The following is a 16,315-nucleotide window of genomic DNA, read 5'->3' as shown; positions in this document are numbered from 1 at the left end:
AACCTATGCATGAACTCCTCACATAAACAAATCTTAGCATGTGGCCAGATGTGCACTGCTGCCAAAAGATGTGAGGGGGAGATGGCTGTACAAGTTGTAGGATGATAAGGCTGAAACAGGAACACTTAGATCAGGATGTGAAACAAGCCCAGGGTATAGGACAGTTTAAGATATTCAGGATACATATATAATATGATAAACAACTTGCTTTGATCACTGTATAAATGGAGGGTTGGAAAATACAGGAACTTTGTAGCAGCTTAGGGGAGCCTATGTGGTGTTGTGCCAACTACCTTATCACAGGCATAAATGTATTAACACCTAGTCTGATGTACTTATTAAGCCAAAGTGTGGTAGGGCTGTACTTGTAAACAATAAACCTGGCTGACTCTTTGCCACCAAACCAAGCCTCTGGTCACTTCTTAAGAAAAGATTAACATTGGAAACTCCTGACTGTGACTTTTGCTGGCACCACACTTCTTGAGATGACACTGGTGACCCCAAAGAGGCTTCAGTGTCCACTTGAAAAAGTGTCTATTTTTGCATCTTGTCCAGCATCTTTCTGAATGTAGTTCTTCAGGATATAGCAAAAGTCATACTAACTCTCTTAAGAGAAGAATCAGACCCATATTCTCAATGTCAAGTGACAAAAAAGCAAGGATGAAATGTTTTATGACCCTACTATAAGTCTCAGTGGATGCAGCTACACATGCCATTAAAGCAACATAATAAAGTCTGGGTGGTGGTGTCAGGTGGCAGTGGCGAAGGGGCCGGCTGGGGTACAAGGGTACAAAGGTGCTGAAGTACAGCAGCTAGGCAGTAGGCAGTCCCCACACTTTAGCACCCTCATGCCCCAGCCAACCCCATCACTGTTTACATGTGTGTTTCAGCACACATAATTACTCCACCATAGGATAGTATTATCTCCAACAGTATTCTAGTGGAGTTAATTAATTTACTGCACCCTAATTTTGGCACAAGTGTAGACAGTGATGCTTTACTGCGGAGCTAATTAGCCCAATAAAGTACACATGTAGATGCACTCAATAGAAGCCAAAAGTGGCTGCAGAGTTGAGACAGACAGACAGAAATAAGGAGGCATATAGAGTGTATGAGAAGAGAGAGGTGATTGGCTACCTATATATAACTAGATAGATAGATATATACTGGAGGCTGGCAGGGTGTCCAGCTTCAGCAGGGTGATGGCCACCAGGGTGTCTGAAGGGAGGGGCTGCCACATGGTGGTGGCCAGCCACTTCAGGTATGGGCAGAGCTGCTCCAGGATGTCCAGGAAAGTGGCCCGGGTATTCCTGAATGCCTCCAGGCACTGCTCATCATCCCAGGTGGCCTGGACCACCTGGTGCTGCCACCAGTTCTGGCTGGCCCAGCGGGCCCAGAGGCAGTGAGGCTGGAGGCCCAGGATGGCATGGACAGCCCAGGCGGTGGCATCCAGAACCCATCATCACATTGTCAGCATCCCACAGTTGAGTACTTACTCAAGTAGAAGATGAGGTCGTTCCCCACCACCACCATTTAATACTGGGGAGAAATCTCCTTGCCTAACAATTGAGGCAGTTGGTGGGGACAGGCAGCTGCAGTTCTGGCCCCAACCTGGAGCCAAAGCCACAGCTGCCACCTGACCCCTGCCCCTACACACCCTGCCACTCCTCCCCGGTAGCCCCCAGCCCAGTTTCTGCCCTACTCCATGCCGCTTCTCCCTCTCCCTCCCCTTCTTACCTTCACTCCGCCACTGGTAGGCTCCATCCATGCTCCAGACCAGTACATGGAGCATGGTGCTGCTGCTACAGGGCTGGGTTGGAACAGCAGTGACAGCTCTGTGCCACTGCTATGTGGCCAGGCTGGTACCATGCTCCACGTCTTGGGCTGCTGCAGTAATTGAGCCTACTAGTGCAGAGCAAAGGTAAAGGGTAGGGGGCACTGAGGAGCAAGCAAGGGGACAGACTTTGGGGTGGGGGGGAGATGGAAGGAAGAGAGGCAAAGACCTAAGGCTGTGGGTGGCAGAAGCAGCATGAAAAAAGGAGAAGGGGGAACAGGGGAAGGGAGAATTGGGACAACCTGAGGCTGTGGGGGGTGGGGGAGGCAGGCACAGCATGAAGTAAGTGGGGCGGAGGGGGCAGGCAGCAGGTAGCAGGCTGCCTGCCTCTCTCACTGCCTGCACCACTGCATCCACACTGCTTGCTCCCTGCCATGGCCTGCCCCATTACTGCTCCCGTCTTCCCTACCACATGCTTCCCTACTGCCTCCTCCACTGTCTGTATCCCACTACCTGCCCCATTACTGCCCCCATCATCACCTCCCCCCCCTCCACCTACAATAGTGGCAGGGGAGGAGGGTGAATTAAAGATGACCCTCCAATAATAAAATTCCATAGATGGAAAATTATAATAAATGTATAATTTTTCTGTGTGTGGAATTATTGGGGGGGCCACCTTACACAGGGTCATTTTACATTCAAATAAATAGAATACATAGTTATGTCTTATTTAGTTAGTCTATAAAGGTGCGCATCTACCCTACCTTCATACACAGTAAATGTCAGGGAAATGTACGTTCAGAAAATGCTGGATAAAATGCAGAAATAGACAGAGACTTCCAAAGCCTACTGTTCACATTACCCACATCCATATAAACACTGTGTGATGCACCATCTTGAGAACACAGCATACCAGATCTACCCAGTAACTTCACTAGTGTGAGAGCAAAATAGGTCCTTCATCATTCTCTACCCTGGCATAAAGAGCAGCTGTGCTCTTACCTGTGCCTTATCTGGACAAACGGATGAAAGTGCTTCAGTTATCTGTAAAATACCTTGCTTGATTTTATGTACATTTTTAATGGATTTTTCTGAATATTTTACACTGAAGTTTTCACTAACCATATTCTTGATTAAAAAGAACATGCCTCCATAACACAAAATGTGCAAATCCTTCAGGAGGAACCTTATAGATTTTATGTTACATTACATTCAATTACAACTAGCATTGCATATCAATGGTACACACAGAACAGTCCCCAAGGCCCAGGCAGATGGTATGCTTAAGACACAATTAACCAATTAATCATTTCTTACAGTGTAAACTGGCCATATGTTCAGAAGATTAAAGCTGCAATAAAACAGAAAACCAGCCACAATGTTATTACACAAAATGTGTAATAACTCTGACTGGTTTCCATCCTGCCTTAAATTGAGCGTGTGGCAAGATGGACTGCACCAGGGTTTCCAACTGTTTTTTTGTCTGTCAGGGGCCACACCAGGGCTTGAATCCTGGTGCTGTGCTTGCCAGCTGAGGGCAGATTGGGACCATATTGGCCTGGAACCCCAGTGCAGATCTGATCCTGCCAACAATCAGCTAGTTAGGACCTCTCCAGAAGTTGATCCCCAGGGCAGTCCTGATCAGCTGATTGTCAGAAGTTTGGCTGACTGGGCCCACTCTGGGGCTTGTGCCCTCGGGTGGCCCCAATTAGCTGATTGTTGGCTGGCTCTGGTAACTACACAAGGGCTCAAATCAGCTCTGTGAGTCCCCAGAGCCAGCCGTCAATCAGCTGATTATTGGACACATTGCCAGTGCAGGGAAAGTCCAGATTCATGATCCCCCTGAATTGACAAGTATGTCACAATTTAGAGCTGACTCCTGATCACAAAATCATGCTTTCTGCTATGCAGGTGTAGCATGGCAAGAGGCACGGATGTTGTAATTGTGGATCAGATCCTATTGTGCCTTCAAATGAATGCCTGTCAGCAGCCCAATTTATCACATGCCAGGATAAGATCGAAACAAGTCTGGAGACAGATTGGGTGTGGGGAGTACTCGTTACAAAGTAAATAACAGACTACACATACTGTGTTCTACACTCAAAGGAAAAATACAAAGGCTAGACTGACGTGTATAACTTTTGAGGTGACATACCTGGTTCCAGGCAAATAGCCTCATAATCCCAGCAGCAATTTTGACGTTCCTTACAGCCGCTATCACAGTGGCAACCCACCAGGTATTTGTTAAATGTTTCATCACATCTGCTTCTGCAGCTGACTGAAAAGCAAACATAAGGCATCTTTCAGCTCTACAGGTAGCAGGAGTATCCATCCTTTAGAATACAACTTGCACAGGACATGGAACACAGCCAAGGGGTCCAAAGGACAATGTTCTGAATCATTTCCAAAAACTGTTTACTGAATCAGCACATCAACACATTCAACACATTTTAGCAAAATGTAATACATATGAACCCATTTGCATCAAATTAGATGACAACCACACCATGCTTCATTATATAGCTGAATAATCATACTTGGTTAGGAACAAAAAAAGGTCATAAATCAAAATAAAGATGAATGTTATGATGAGCGGTGTTATGAGGAAAAAATGCACTATTTAGCTCATGCTTAAGCACTATTTAGCTCATGCTTGAGCTCTTGTAAACTTAATCTTGGCAGAAAAGGATATTTTAATTATAAATGTATTTAAGCAGGCATATGTGCACACAAGTTTGTGTTCATAACACGTAAGTTTTGTGTGCATAGACCTCACTATTTTAATAGGGTCAGGAAAGAGATCCAAACATTGTGGACAATGCCAATTACATAATTTGTGGGGGAATGGCTTAGTTATGAGGAGCTAAATGGTAAGAAAACTGGACAAATGGCATTGTCGGAAAGGGAAGCAAGGGGGTCAGTACAGCAGAGAAGAGGGTAAGAGGGACAGGTATGGAGAAAGACTGCGGTGAAGAGATTCCGAGGTAGAAGAAGAGGCAAACAGCACACAGCAGAGAATGTGCAATCACAACAATATCTCCCTAAAACCAAAAGCTGTCATTGATCTATACTATAAACCCCCAACTTTGACTCTCACCAGCACCACAGTCAGACTCGGGAAGCCCTGGTCTGTCTTGTAGCCCATTTGCTTCACCCACTGAGTGCTGAACATACCTGTGCACCTCAGGGCTCGCATGCAAGGAACCCACTACTGGCATCTCCATAGCACACAAGGGGTTCACACAAATCTATTCCCCATTACCTAAAGCTGGGTAATAGAAAAAGTCATGCAACAGAATGAATGATTGACCACAGATGCCTACAAAACTCTTCAGGGATCAGATGGCTATGGATAAGCAAGTGTCAAGTAGAACCAAATTCTCCAACATTCAGTGGTTCACTGTGGCCATATTGTAGCAATGTCACACAGGCAGTCCCCCACTCTGGGGAGTCCTAAGCCATTTAGGGCTTTTTAGGTATAATCTAACACCTTAAAGGTCATCTGGAAATCAGTAAGTAGCTTGTACTTAGCTTTATGCACCTGATGGTACATTCCACTTCCAACTTCTCATTTGCGTCAAGCAGCCAGCAGATGCTTGATTGTGGCAGCCATTTTAAAACACTGGATGCCTATATAAACAGAGCAGTTCACTGTTGGTGGTCAGGCAGGAGCATTGCCTGGCTGAACTGCTTCATGGGCACATCTTGCAGGTAGGAGCTGGAAGCTCTTGGTCCTGGGCATGACCTAAAACTGTACCCTGCTGGGTAAGGGTGGTCTGGTGGGGCTCCTGGTGGCACGGGAGTCCCCAGAAAATGCCAGGCCAGTTACCTCCCTGGTGAAAGGTGAGGAGGCGTGCCTTAACTCCAGCCCCCATCTTCAAGTTGGTTTTGGAGTCAGCTGGGGGAGTAGTGGGGCCAGATATGCTCACGTGTAAGTGCCTGAACCCAGCAGGGATGAGAGATCCTGGAGACCCCAGAAGGGGTAGTGTAGAGTTGTGGGAGGAGTGGGGGGCCAGGTATGCTCACATGTAGGCACCTGAGCCCAGCAGGGATACAAGGTCCTGGAGACCCCAGAAGGGGTAGTGTAGAGAGCATTGGGTGTGCAGGTGTACCAGAGGCACCATGGCCATCATTAGCAAGGCACAGTGGGTCAGACACTCCTTGGTTCTCATAGTTTCATAGTTGGTAGGGTTCTCACGAACAGCTCCTCATGCTGTGACTGGGACACAGAGCAGGGGCATGCTCAGGGTGTGGAGTGGCTGTGGGGTGGGGGGGTCTGTTTGTTGTGGGGAATAAAGTGTTCTTCTGAGGACTGTATGCAGTGAGCATGGTGATGGGGGTGGGGGGTCTGTGGGCAGCTATCCAGATGGCCTACAGTGGGGAGTGCAGGAAGATGTGATTGGCCAGTGCCTCTCGTATCTGGTGCCCTGGCCCCTACTGGCATATGTGCAGCTCACTTGGGGCCTTGGCTGTGGGGCAGGAGAGGTTCCCTGGGGTTGAGCTGAGGCTGACCCCTAGTGGCAGGGCTGAACAGGAGCGAATTTGCTGGAAATTGACATTATGGAACCAAGTTTAAAAACAGCAGGTCAAGTATACGTTTGAAAAGGATACATCTGTATTTTTGCTTTTGAAATAGACTTGTGTCTACAAATATGATTAGTGGTGCTTCTTCCTGTTGTGACAGGGAGTGCTTTCCTGAGGCTTGTTTGGTATCTACACATGTATTACTGTGGAGTAACTACTCATGAGTAAATTTGCTACTTGCATTTGTGTAGTTTACTGCACCGGTGACATAAGGGATGCATGTGCACCCCCTGAGCGTGGCGGTGCACTCCCTACAAAAAGGCACCACCAACACTGTCAGCGGTGCCTGTGGGCAGTAGCCGCTTGCCACCCCAGCCACCGGGGGTGCGCATCATTCATGCTTTACTGTGAAGTAAGCATATGCACATGTAAATGTGCATATGCTTACTGCATAGTAAACTGTGCCACTGACACAGTAAAGTGTCTCGTGTAGACATACCCACTGAGATGGGTTCTCTCCTGAGAGACTCCATAATATAATTTATGTATATTTTCCACATCTGTGTCTTCTTTAAAGTATTACCTTGAATATTTGTGTCAAAACTTGAATTCTTGTGCAAACTGCTGGACTTCATATAAAAACTTTAAAATACATTTGAAAAGAGAGCATTATTAATAATTCTCAAGACCCCCTTGCCTCTTAAGCTGCATATTTGATGGAGAAAAAAAGTATAAAGTTCCATTTTTATGAAGTGTTTTGATGTTGTTTTTCAAGGGAGGATTGAGGCTGATTCAGGATTTTTAATTAATGCATTTACATGTACTTAATCTAATGTCATAGCTTTAGCTTCACACACGTGCATGCACATGCGCACACATAGATATATCCTGTCCTTCAGATTATGAACAATCCAAAGGGACAAGAAGAGGTGAAATGGACCCTACCTGAATTGGAATGACACATATATACTGTGTCTAAGTCAGAAATATAACCATTTATTGATGGGTGTTTGAAATGGAAGACCTCATACTGCTAAATAATGTTACATTCCTGCTTATAATTTTATCTGCAGTGTTCATAGTATTTAAGTTAATTACGTAATATAGAATACTTTGCTTTACTTGTATTTCTACCTTTTTATATAAAAACAGAAGTGATGTAATGGGAGCAGTTTTCCCTGTAAGGTGCATGCGTGCACAGCTGCACACAAGTAAAAATCTTGCCACGCACAATCTTTTAAAGGCTGCGCACCTGCCTGGAGAGAAGCTGGGCACGGAGTGCGGTGGAGGCACTGGGGCTGGTGTGGGACACTTACCGAAGGTAAACTCCTCACTTCTCATGTGGGGCAGGGCAAGCAGCGGCTCCTCCCTGAGGTGGGGGGATGGGAATGGGGGCTGGGGCTAGTGTGGGCTCTGCTGGCTCTGGGAAACTGCTCTGCTCCCCAACATCACCGTGGGGAGTTAGAAGGCACATGGGTCAAGGCTGGGGAGCGGAGCAGTTCCCTGGAGCGGCGAGCCTGCGGAGCAGTGCCCCGGAGCCAGCAGAGCCTTATGCGGGGCAGGCAGTGGCTCTTCCCCGAGGTAAGGTAAGGCAAGGCAGGGAGGGGGGCTGGGGCTGGTGTGGGCCCCGCTGGCTCTGGGGAACTGCTCCACCCCCCAGCCCTGATGCCATGTGGCTCCTCGCTCCCCAAAGTGATGCGGATCAGTTCTGAGGGACTCCTGCTGTTTCCCAGGAAAATAACTAAAATAAAAAATCTGCAATGTATATGGATGGCCAGCCATCTTTCTACATGTGGCACAGACTTCTGGAGTCTGTAGACCTGTGGCCCTCAATCAGGCTGCTCCAGCACCCTGTGGTTTCTTAAGATCCTTTCAAGGGTCCCATAAGGTGCCACACAATGTTAACACTATTGGGTGTGCAAATATGATTCAAAAAATAAGCCTAGAGATTTCACATGTGAAGTCATAGTGTTAAAAACATTTTGGCTGCTCACAGATGTCAACCCCCTGCTCCCAAAATGTCACTTTAATTTTGGTGTGCCCCTGCACCAAGCTCAGTACATGCCTGGAAGAATCGCTGCATTCTATCAATTGATTGTGTCCAGCCCATGGCAGCTCCACAGCACTCCACTGCACTGCTCTGGACAGCAGTTAGCATGGAGAAGGGTGGTGGCCGAACCCTGCCTGCTCCCACCTGGACATTTACTTTGGGACACTGACCAGCGCACCATGTCGTGCCAAAAGGAGGAGGTGGGACCGAAGCGGTGTGCTCATGGACCACTACTCCTTAGAGGGACCATTGAATGGGAGCAATCATGAAAGAAGTCCTTGAATACTTAAATTTATCTAGCAGCTTCAAAACCATTATCACAAGATTGAATATCCCAACAATTTTGTACAGCAACCCACAGAATAGTGTCACTTCATCTTTTATAAGCAATAGCTGCAATTAAATGAGTAAGAGTAAAGGGCATGATTCACAATGGCCCTGTATCTTGCATTTTCAAATACACTAGCACAAAGTGGATGTCAAATGCTGATATTTCTGATGTGGTAATATTTTATGCAGGTGTAATTGAATCCACAAGGTGAAAACAGTGAAGAATCAGACTCCAAATATCAGGAAGCATTGTGTGGCAAGTTGACAACACATAGCAATATCTGGCTAGGTCATTCAAAGTAACTGCTGCTTATTGTCAACCATTACAAAGATTACAATGTTCAAGAAGGAAATACAAGTAGGAAAGAAGCAAGAAAGATTGTAAATGGGGGAAGGAAAAAAACACAACAAATTTAATATTTTACTACAGGTGCATTCATTGTATGAAAAACCCATGTGATTACTGTCTTGGAGGTGTGCAAACAAGATCTGCTGTAAATGCACCTATCAGTTGCTGACATTGCGCTAACGATGGTGAGAACATTTTTTCACTGAAATGTGCTCTTTCTTTGCAGCTTGAAACTTGTGCATTTTGTTTCAATTGTTTGTTTGTTTTGTTTGTTTGTTTGTTTGTTTGTTTGGGGTTTTTTACATGTGAAAGGCTTTCTTGGCTTAAGTCTCTCTGGATACTTGTAACTGAAGAGAGAATACATTGAGAAGCTCACTTCTTTTAATAAACAAGTTATTAAAAAATCCTGCTAAAAATTTCTAAGAGTTTTTTTTGGTTTTGTTCAAATGTGGAAACAACCAAAATTTAAAACATCATCAATTACCAGAAAGCAAAGTTGTACTAAAACATCTTCATTAGCCTTACTCCAGTAGACGCTTAACTACAGCTGATCAAAAATGAGAATTTCCACTACGTGGAACATGTTGATGTTTCAATAGTTATTTTAAAACTGAATAAGGATGAAAAGCCAACACTTTAAAGAACAGGATATTCAGGAAAAAAATGTCTGGAAGCTGTTACAAAAACCCTTGTATTCCATTCTCCACTATAAACTGAATTTCCAAACAAGATTATATAAATCAGTCGTGATGGGAGTCATGCTGCATGGTGGAATATTTAGTCCAGCTATGTAGTTCAGAAAATAGAAAGGAGTAGGAGCAGGTGCTACAGGAGTTCAAATGAACACAGATCAACATGCATCTTCCCCAAAAGGAAAGATTTAAGTTTGGTTTACCAAACTGATTTTTTTTGGGGGGGGGGAGCAGAGAGGGGTTGACCTTACCTGAAATAAAATATATATATATTTTTTTACTTTGTCTAGCAATGTCAAACACTTATAAATGACTTTTTACAATGTTGCCAAAACTGTATTTTTGACAGAAAATCTTCAAACAGGTCTGGTATGAACCAATTGAATGAAATTGCATCTATTTAATAACCGGAGTTTTAAGAGGCTCCTATACAAAGTATATCTGTGTAGTAATGCTTTATAATAACTTCTAGCACACTTTAATAATGCTTCTAGGCAAGTTAAGATTCCCAGCCCCTTTGTGAAACAAGTATTATACTTTGAAGAAGGAAAATAATTCACACACAACAATTAAGGAATAATTTTTCAAAAGTGCCCCCCAACTTTAGGTGTCTTATTGTTATTTTGCACATTTGAAAAGCCTAGAATATTATTTCCACAACTAATGAGAATTTAAAAATAATTATAAAACATCCTCTGCTTAAGTGTATTGCTGGATCAAGGCCAAAATGGCTGCTAGTAGACATACCTTGCACCTGAGCTTCACGTTTAAGTCCTAGTCCCAAACCTAGTCCAAGTGATATAACCACCAAAGAAACCAGGAGAACCTGTCACAAAAAAATCCACATGCTGTGAAACGTGTCATTATCTTTATAATATATACATCAATTGTTGTATAATGGGAAGTAACTTATTTGGAAATAAGGGACATCTTGAGCTGAGTGATATGAAAGGAAGAACAGATCTGAGAGAAAGTAAAAAATAAAATCTGATAAGCTGCCTATATTTTTACAAGAAGTTGTCACCCAAATACTTTCCTTTTAGCCCATGCCCAATTTTATGTGGCAAGCAGGAATATGTTCACTTGCAAAAAAAGAAGGAAGGAAAATGTTTCCTCATACCAATGAAAGAGGTAATTGTCAGTAAACCAGGTTATGTATACCAGGGTTGAAATGATTATACTTAATCCTGAAAAGTATAACCCATGCTATCCACCCTGTACAATTTGTAAAAGGTATATTTTACACACACCCAAATATTTTAATCTAGGTTTAAAGAAAAACACACGCAGGGCCTCGTTGCACATTACACTTTCAACACAATTTATTTAAACTAGGAATTTCAAAAGATTCAGCCCATGGCACCCTAGGACCTGGCCTGTAGGTCTTGGACCACCCCCACATGCAGCAGACATCATGCTCTAGGCCCATCTCCGTGTAGACTGCATGTGCTATGAGAAGCCAGCCTGGCATGTACTACATGCAGCACTGGTGACAGACTGGTCTTATGAGCTGTCTCCAGGGCTGGATTGGGCCCACAGACCATCACTGCACACCAGAGCTAGCATGCAGGACCAGTCCAGTGCAGGCACCACATACAGCTCAGGTACTGCATACAGTACACCCCCCCCCCCCCCGTGTTGATCCCATGTACCACATGCAGTTTAGGCCCTAGACCAGGACTGACACAGCTGCATACAGGGTTAGACCCAGCACATGCACTGCATGTAGCACAGGGAGCTGATCCAGAGTGTGCACTGCATACAGAACCATGTTGGACTCTCCCTGCATGCTGGGGCACCCCAAACTGGTTCTGGCATGTGCTACAATTCAGTTCAATTCAATTTATTAAGGATTCTGGCTGAAAGTCATGCTCCCAAAACCAGACATACAACCATAATATAAATTTAAACAAAAATAACAGAAATGCCAATATCATATCATATCATATAGGGCTAATCATTATAAAAGCATTATTCCTACTCCTGGAATTAACGTAATCAAGTACAAATATGGTGATAAATCAGATCATGAATCTATAAAAACGTTGTGCATAGGTCCACAATTATCACAATAAAAAACAAATATAATACTAAGTTTATCAGTCATATCAACAGTAAAGGATTTTTAACTCTAATCACTTCAACCTTGTAAGCAAAAATTGCAAGGTGGTTTACTAAATATGGATCTGTTTGCTGGAGAAGCCATATTAATTAACCTACAGCCTAGGGAATGACCTGCTGGGTGGCACGGAGGTGGAAAGGGATCTTGGAGTCCTAGTGGACTCCAAGTTGAACATGAGCCGGCAGTGTGACGAAGCCATCAGAAAAGCCAATGGCACTTTATCGTGCATCAGCAGATGCATGACAAATAGGTCCAGGGAGGTGATACTTCCCCTCTATAGGGCGTTGGTCAGACCGCAGTTGGAGTACTGCGTGCAATTCTGGGCGCCACACTTCAAGAAGGATGCAGATAACCTGGAGAGGGTACAGCGAAGGGCAACTCATATGGTCAAGGGCCTGCAGACCAAGCCCTACGAGGAGAGACTAGAGAAACTGGACCTTTTCAGCCTCCGCAAGAGAAGGTTGAGAGGCGACCTTGTGGCTGCCTATAAGTTCATCACGGGGGCACAGAAGGGAATTGGTGAGGATTTATTCACCAAGGCACCCCCGGGGGTTACAAGAAACAATGGCCACAAGCTAGCAGAGAGCAGATTTAGACTGGACATTAGGAAGAACTTCTTCACAGTTCGAGTGGCCAAGGTCTGGAACGGGCTCCCAAGGGAGGTGGTGCTCTCCCCTACCCTGGGGGTCTTCAAGAGGAGGTTAGACGAATATCTAGCTGGGGTCATTTAGACCCAGCACTCTTTCCTGCTTATGCAGGGGGTCGGACTTGATGATCTATTGAGGTCCCTTCCGACCCTAACATCTATGAATCTATGAATCTATAATTTCTCTCTATTTGAAAAGTATGTTAATTTCTGCAAGAACCATGATAAATACTTTCTCCTTATGTTGTTATGTGAGGACATTGTAAGACATAATAAATAGTGTCTTCCAAAGCTCCTAGACAGGCTGGGAAACCTCTTTTAGCCCTTGGAATGGAAAGTCTATGTCCAGCCAAAACAGCTGTGTGCATCTGTTCGATCCTGAGTCTAGTCAAAGAGGTTCACCATTTACTGTAAATACCTCCCCCCCACCCCACCCCCACATATTCTTTGGTAATTAGATTGAAGGGTGATGCAAGTAGCCCTGGCCATTGCAAAATCATTCTGCTAAGCTTGGAACCTCTGGAAAACCCAGACCTTTTTTATCAAGAAGAAGAGTCTTTCACTGTCTTTGACATAAAGTCCTAGCCCAGAAAATGCAAAAGTACAGGAAAGAAAAGCTAGCCAGGGAGACTGAAGAGAAGAGGGATTATTGAAATCTTCTATATAGTACAATTTGAGCAAGCGAGATGGTAGAAGAGGCAGGTTTTTAAACCAGAATTCCACATTCTAATAATAATATTAGTTAAAATGGAATCTACTCCTGTCTCTAATCTCTAGAAGGATGCAGGAGTTGAAGGAGGAAGACCCAGAAGAGCCTTGAGAAACTTATCCTGAGGTATGTATACATCACTAATGGCAGCATAACCCCATACTTCAGCTCCATATAGAATCTGAGACACAACTTTGGTTTTATATGCTAATATGCGAGCTTGGACTGATAGTCCTGAGGTGATCTCATAACATTTCTTTATAGCCACTGCCAATTGGGCTGCCTTAGTTTTAACCAACTGAATGTGGTGTTTCCATTATGGAAAAGCTGTAAACATCACACCCAAGTACCTATAGGTTTTAACAACTTTGAGTTTGATTCTTCCCATGTTCCATGGGTATTTCATCAAACTGAGCAGTTACACAGTATGCTTATTATGACCTAAAAAAAACAGTTCCTAAGCACGGGAGCCCTTGAAGATTCCAGTGTGTTGTGGGGTGCTATGGAGGCTGGGAGTGACAAACAGCTGTTTGTTGGTCCCAGGCCCACCAATGCAACACAGCTTGTTTAAGGCTCTGATGCAATGCTGAGTACCACAAGCAGCTGTTTGTCAGTTCCAGAGCCCCCAACTGCACTGGAAGTACCGCTTGCCAGAAAAGTACCAGCTTTGCTACACTGTGATGGCATTTTAGGATGCATTTTACTGCTTTAATGCTCAGATGCTAGAGTTTTAAGTGCAGTTAGTATGTCCTAAGTGTAACATGCAGCAAGGCTCATATAAACACACCATATTTTCTCACACGCAACATGCACCTTTTCCCCCTAAAACAGCTGCTGGAAAATGAATGTGCATCATATATAAGGAATACAGAAAATGTAGGTTCTGCCACTTACTGGATGAAACCTAAAATAAAATCTGCAGTGATACACAGAGAACAGATCAATCTTTCCTTGCAGTATGTAACAGAGTAGCAGCAGCTTCCTAGCTGCTGCTACTCTGTTACATACTGCAAGGAAAGACCTTTCTTCATTTTGCCTTTCAGAAACAAGGTGTGCATTATGTCCCAAGGAGTGCTACGGGAGAATATATGGTATAGACACGCACACCCATGCGTGCACGCACACACACACACACACACACACACACACACACACACACACACTTACTAGGTTCCTCAGTACTAAAATTATTTTCTCTCAGGCATCATCTTCTGAACATGGGTGCTTACCCACTTTCCTTCTTTGAAACAGTTGAGAAAAAAGATAGGCCGCACAGCATGCCCACTGGGTCTTCAAGATGAGGCCCTAGTGGACCAGGCTGGAAGTAAATTCTAACCATATATGTATGTCTCAGAAACATGAGGTGGACAAGGGGAGAAGGAGTGCGTGTATGGGTAAGGGATGAGTGGGTAAGCAAGCCAGGAAGCAGCACACAGTGCAGGACTTAGGGAAAAGCCCCAGGGAACCAACAGCATTTTGGTGAGGGGCATGAGAGGCAGACTCATGGCCATGGGTGACTGGTGCTTCCCGAGTCTGTTGGAGCACCAAATTGCCGATGGAGGGGACGGGGGTCCTAATACAGTGGCCGAGCCGGGAACCACCAGAGGTGAAACCAGCGAAACCAGAAGTGCACTTCTGCCAGCACTTCCGGTTTCACTTCCAGGGGGTGCACAGCCAATCTCAGGAGGTGCACATGCACCTGTGTGCACCCCCTATGCATCGCCAATGCTCATGGCTGCTATAACTGCGAAGAGAAGAAAGAGGAATAAAGTGTGGTCAGCAGAGATGAGGCTAGCAACTGGAGAGGAGTAGCTTGCAGGGAAGCAAAGTACCCCCTGAGGGAAAAAGGAGCAAAAACAGTTCAAGCTTCCTGGGATCCTATAGTATTTTGGGCACTCCTCTGGGACAACGCATTTCCTGCCCTTTTGCCATGGTGCCTGGGCTTAGTCTTTAAATTCTGCTTCGTATTTGCCAATTTTTTAACACTAAGATTTAAAGGCATCTGAAAGTCTAATAAAAAGTGTGCTGATGTTTTAAGTCTAACAGTCACTCTGGCAAAGCAACTTATTCTGTGATGAGGGCTTTGGGGACAGGAATAGAAAAAAAAATTTACATGTATCAAATTAAAATACACTTTATACAAATCATGTAACACATAGCCTTTGATATGCAAAAAGAGTATTGCATTATTTACATAAAAACCCTTAATGTCTGGGCATTCATCCTTAAAGTATACATACAGTATTACCTCCAACTCAGATTACACTGCACATATGCTACACTGTTAGGAACAAGTAGTCTAGAAAATATCTTTAAAACAGTTATTTAATTGAGAGGCAGGCATTATTAATTTAACAGATTCCAGTGTGTATACCTTATCCACAAACAATGATGAATGAAATATAGTGGCTGAATCCTCCTATAGTAAGATTTTTTTCAACAGCTATCGCTGTAATCTTGGAGAATAAGAATAATTACTAGATACTTTAGAATATAATTGTGCTCTGGTAACCTCCTGGTAACTCAACTTTTTCTACTAAGCTTCCCCTTGTATTTTTTTATTTTGTTCACATTGTCATTGAAAATAGATTTGATTTTACTTAAAAAGAACAAGCATTGGTGGACCTGATTCCTCTTTGGTTCCTAATATTGTAACTGTCATCACAGTTTATGCAGTCACACTATATGGTTAATCACGGTTTGTTTTGTCCTGTTTGAAGTTGTTCTCTTTGTTGAGATAATGCTGAGCAGTGTCATAAATTGCTTTCTGTGGCAGTGTATACTGTCATTCAGACTTTTCTATATAGCTTTGTTTTTATTATTATAACTGAAGTTTCTAGTTTCAGAAACCCCCAGTTTTCCTACCTCAATATTTGGTGTTTTTCAAGTCCTAGCTCTCAGAGACTAGTGATTACATGAAAATCTCAGTTTTCATTGAAAAAAAAAGGTCTTGCCTTTGTGGTTGAAAACAAAAGCCTGAAAATGTGCACTGAGTGTACACAAAGGGTCAAAAACAGAAAGCTAATAACAATTCCAGATTTATTATTTATAAGACAATCTCATTATTTTAAGTCAATATCATAATATTAGGGGAGGGAGTAATTCAGAATATTTTTAAT

At 43.9% G+C, this 16,315-nt stretch overlaps 1 protein-coding gene across 3 annotated transcripts in view; it reads right to left on the bottom strand.

Annotated features, from left to right (window-relative positions):
- The window catches only part of ENPP3 (ectonucleotide pyrophosphatase/phosphodiesterase 3), a 91,557-nt gene that overhangs the window by 56,762 nt on the left and 18,480 nt on the right, over nucleotides 1-16,315 (bottom strand). For all 3 annotated transcript variants that reach the window (XM_059713092.1, XM_019479662.2, XM_019479663.2), the window contains exons 2-3: nucleotides 10,467-10,545; nucleotides 3,930-4,052 (exon numbers count right to left, since the gene is read on the bottom strand). In XM_059713092.1, the coding sequence (XP_059569075.1) occupies nucleotides 3,930-4,052; nucleotides 10,467-10,545 (202 nt within the window). The remainder of the gene's footprint in view (nucleotides 1-3,929; nucleotides 4,053-10,466; nucleotides 10,546-16,315) is intronic.

Source organism: Alligator mississippiensis, chromosome 1 (genome assembly GCF_030867095.1).
Source record: "Alligator mississippiensis isolate rAllMis1 chromosome 1, rAllMis1, whole genome shotgun sequence".
Lineage (NCBI taxonomy): Eukaryota > Metazoa > Chordata > Crocodylia > Alligatoridae > Alligator > Alligator mississippiensis.
Note: the sequence above shows the minus strand (reverse complement) of the source record. Positions and strands in the feature narration are given on the sequence as shown.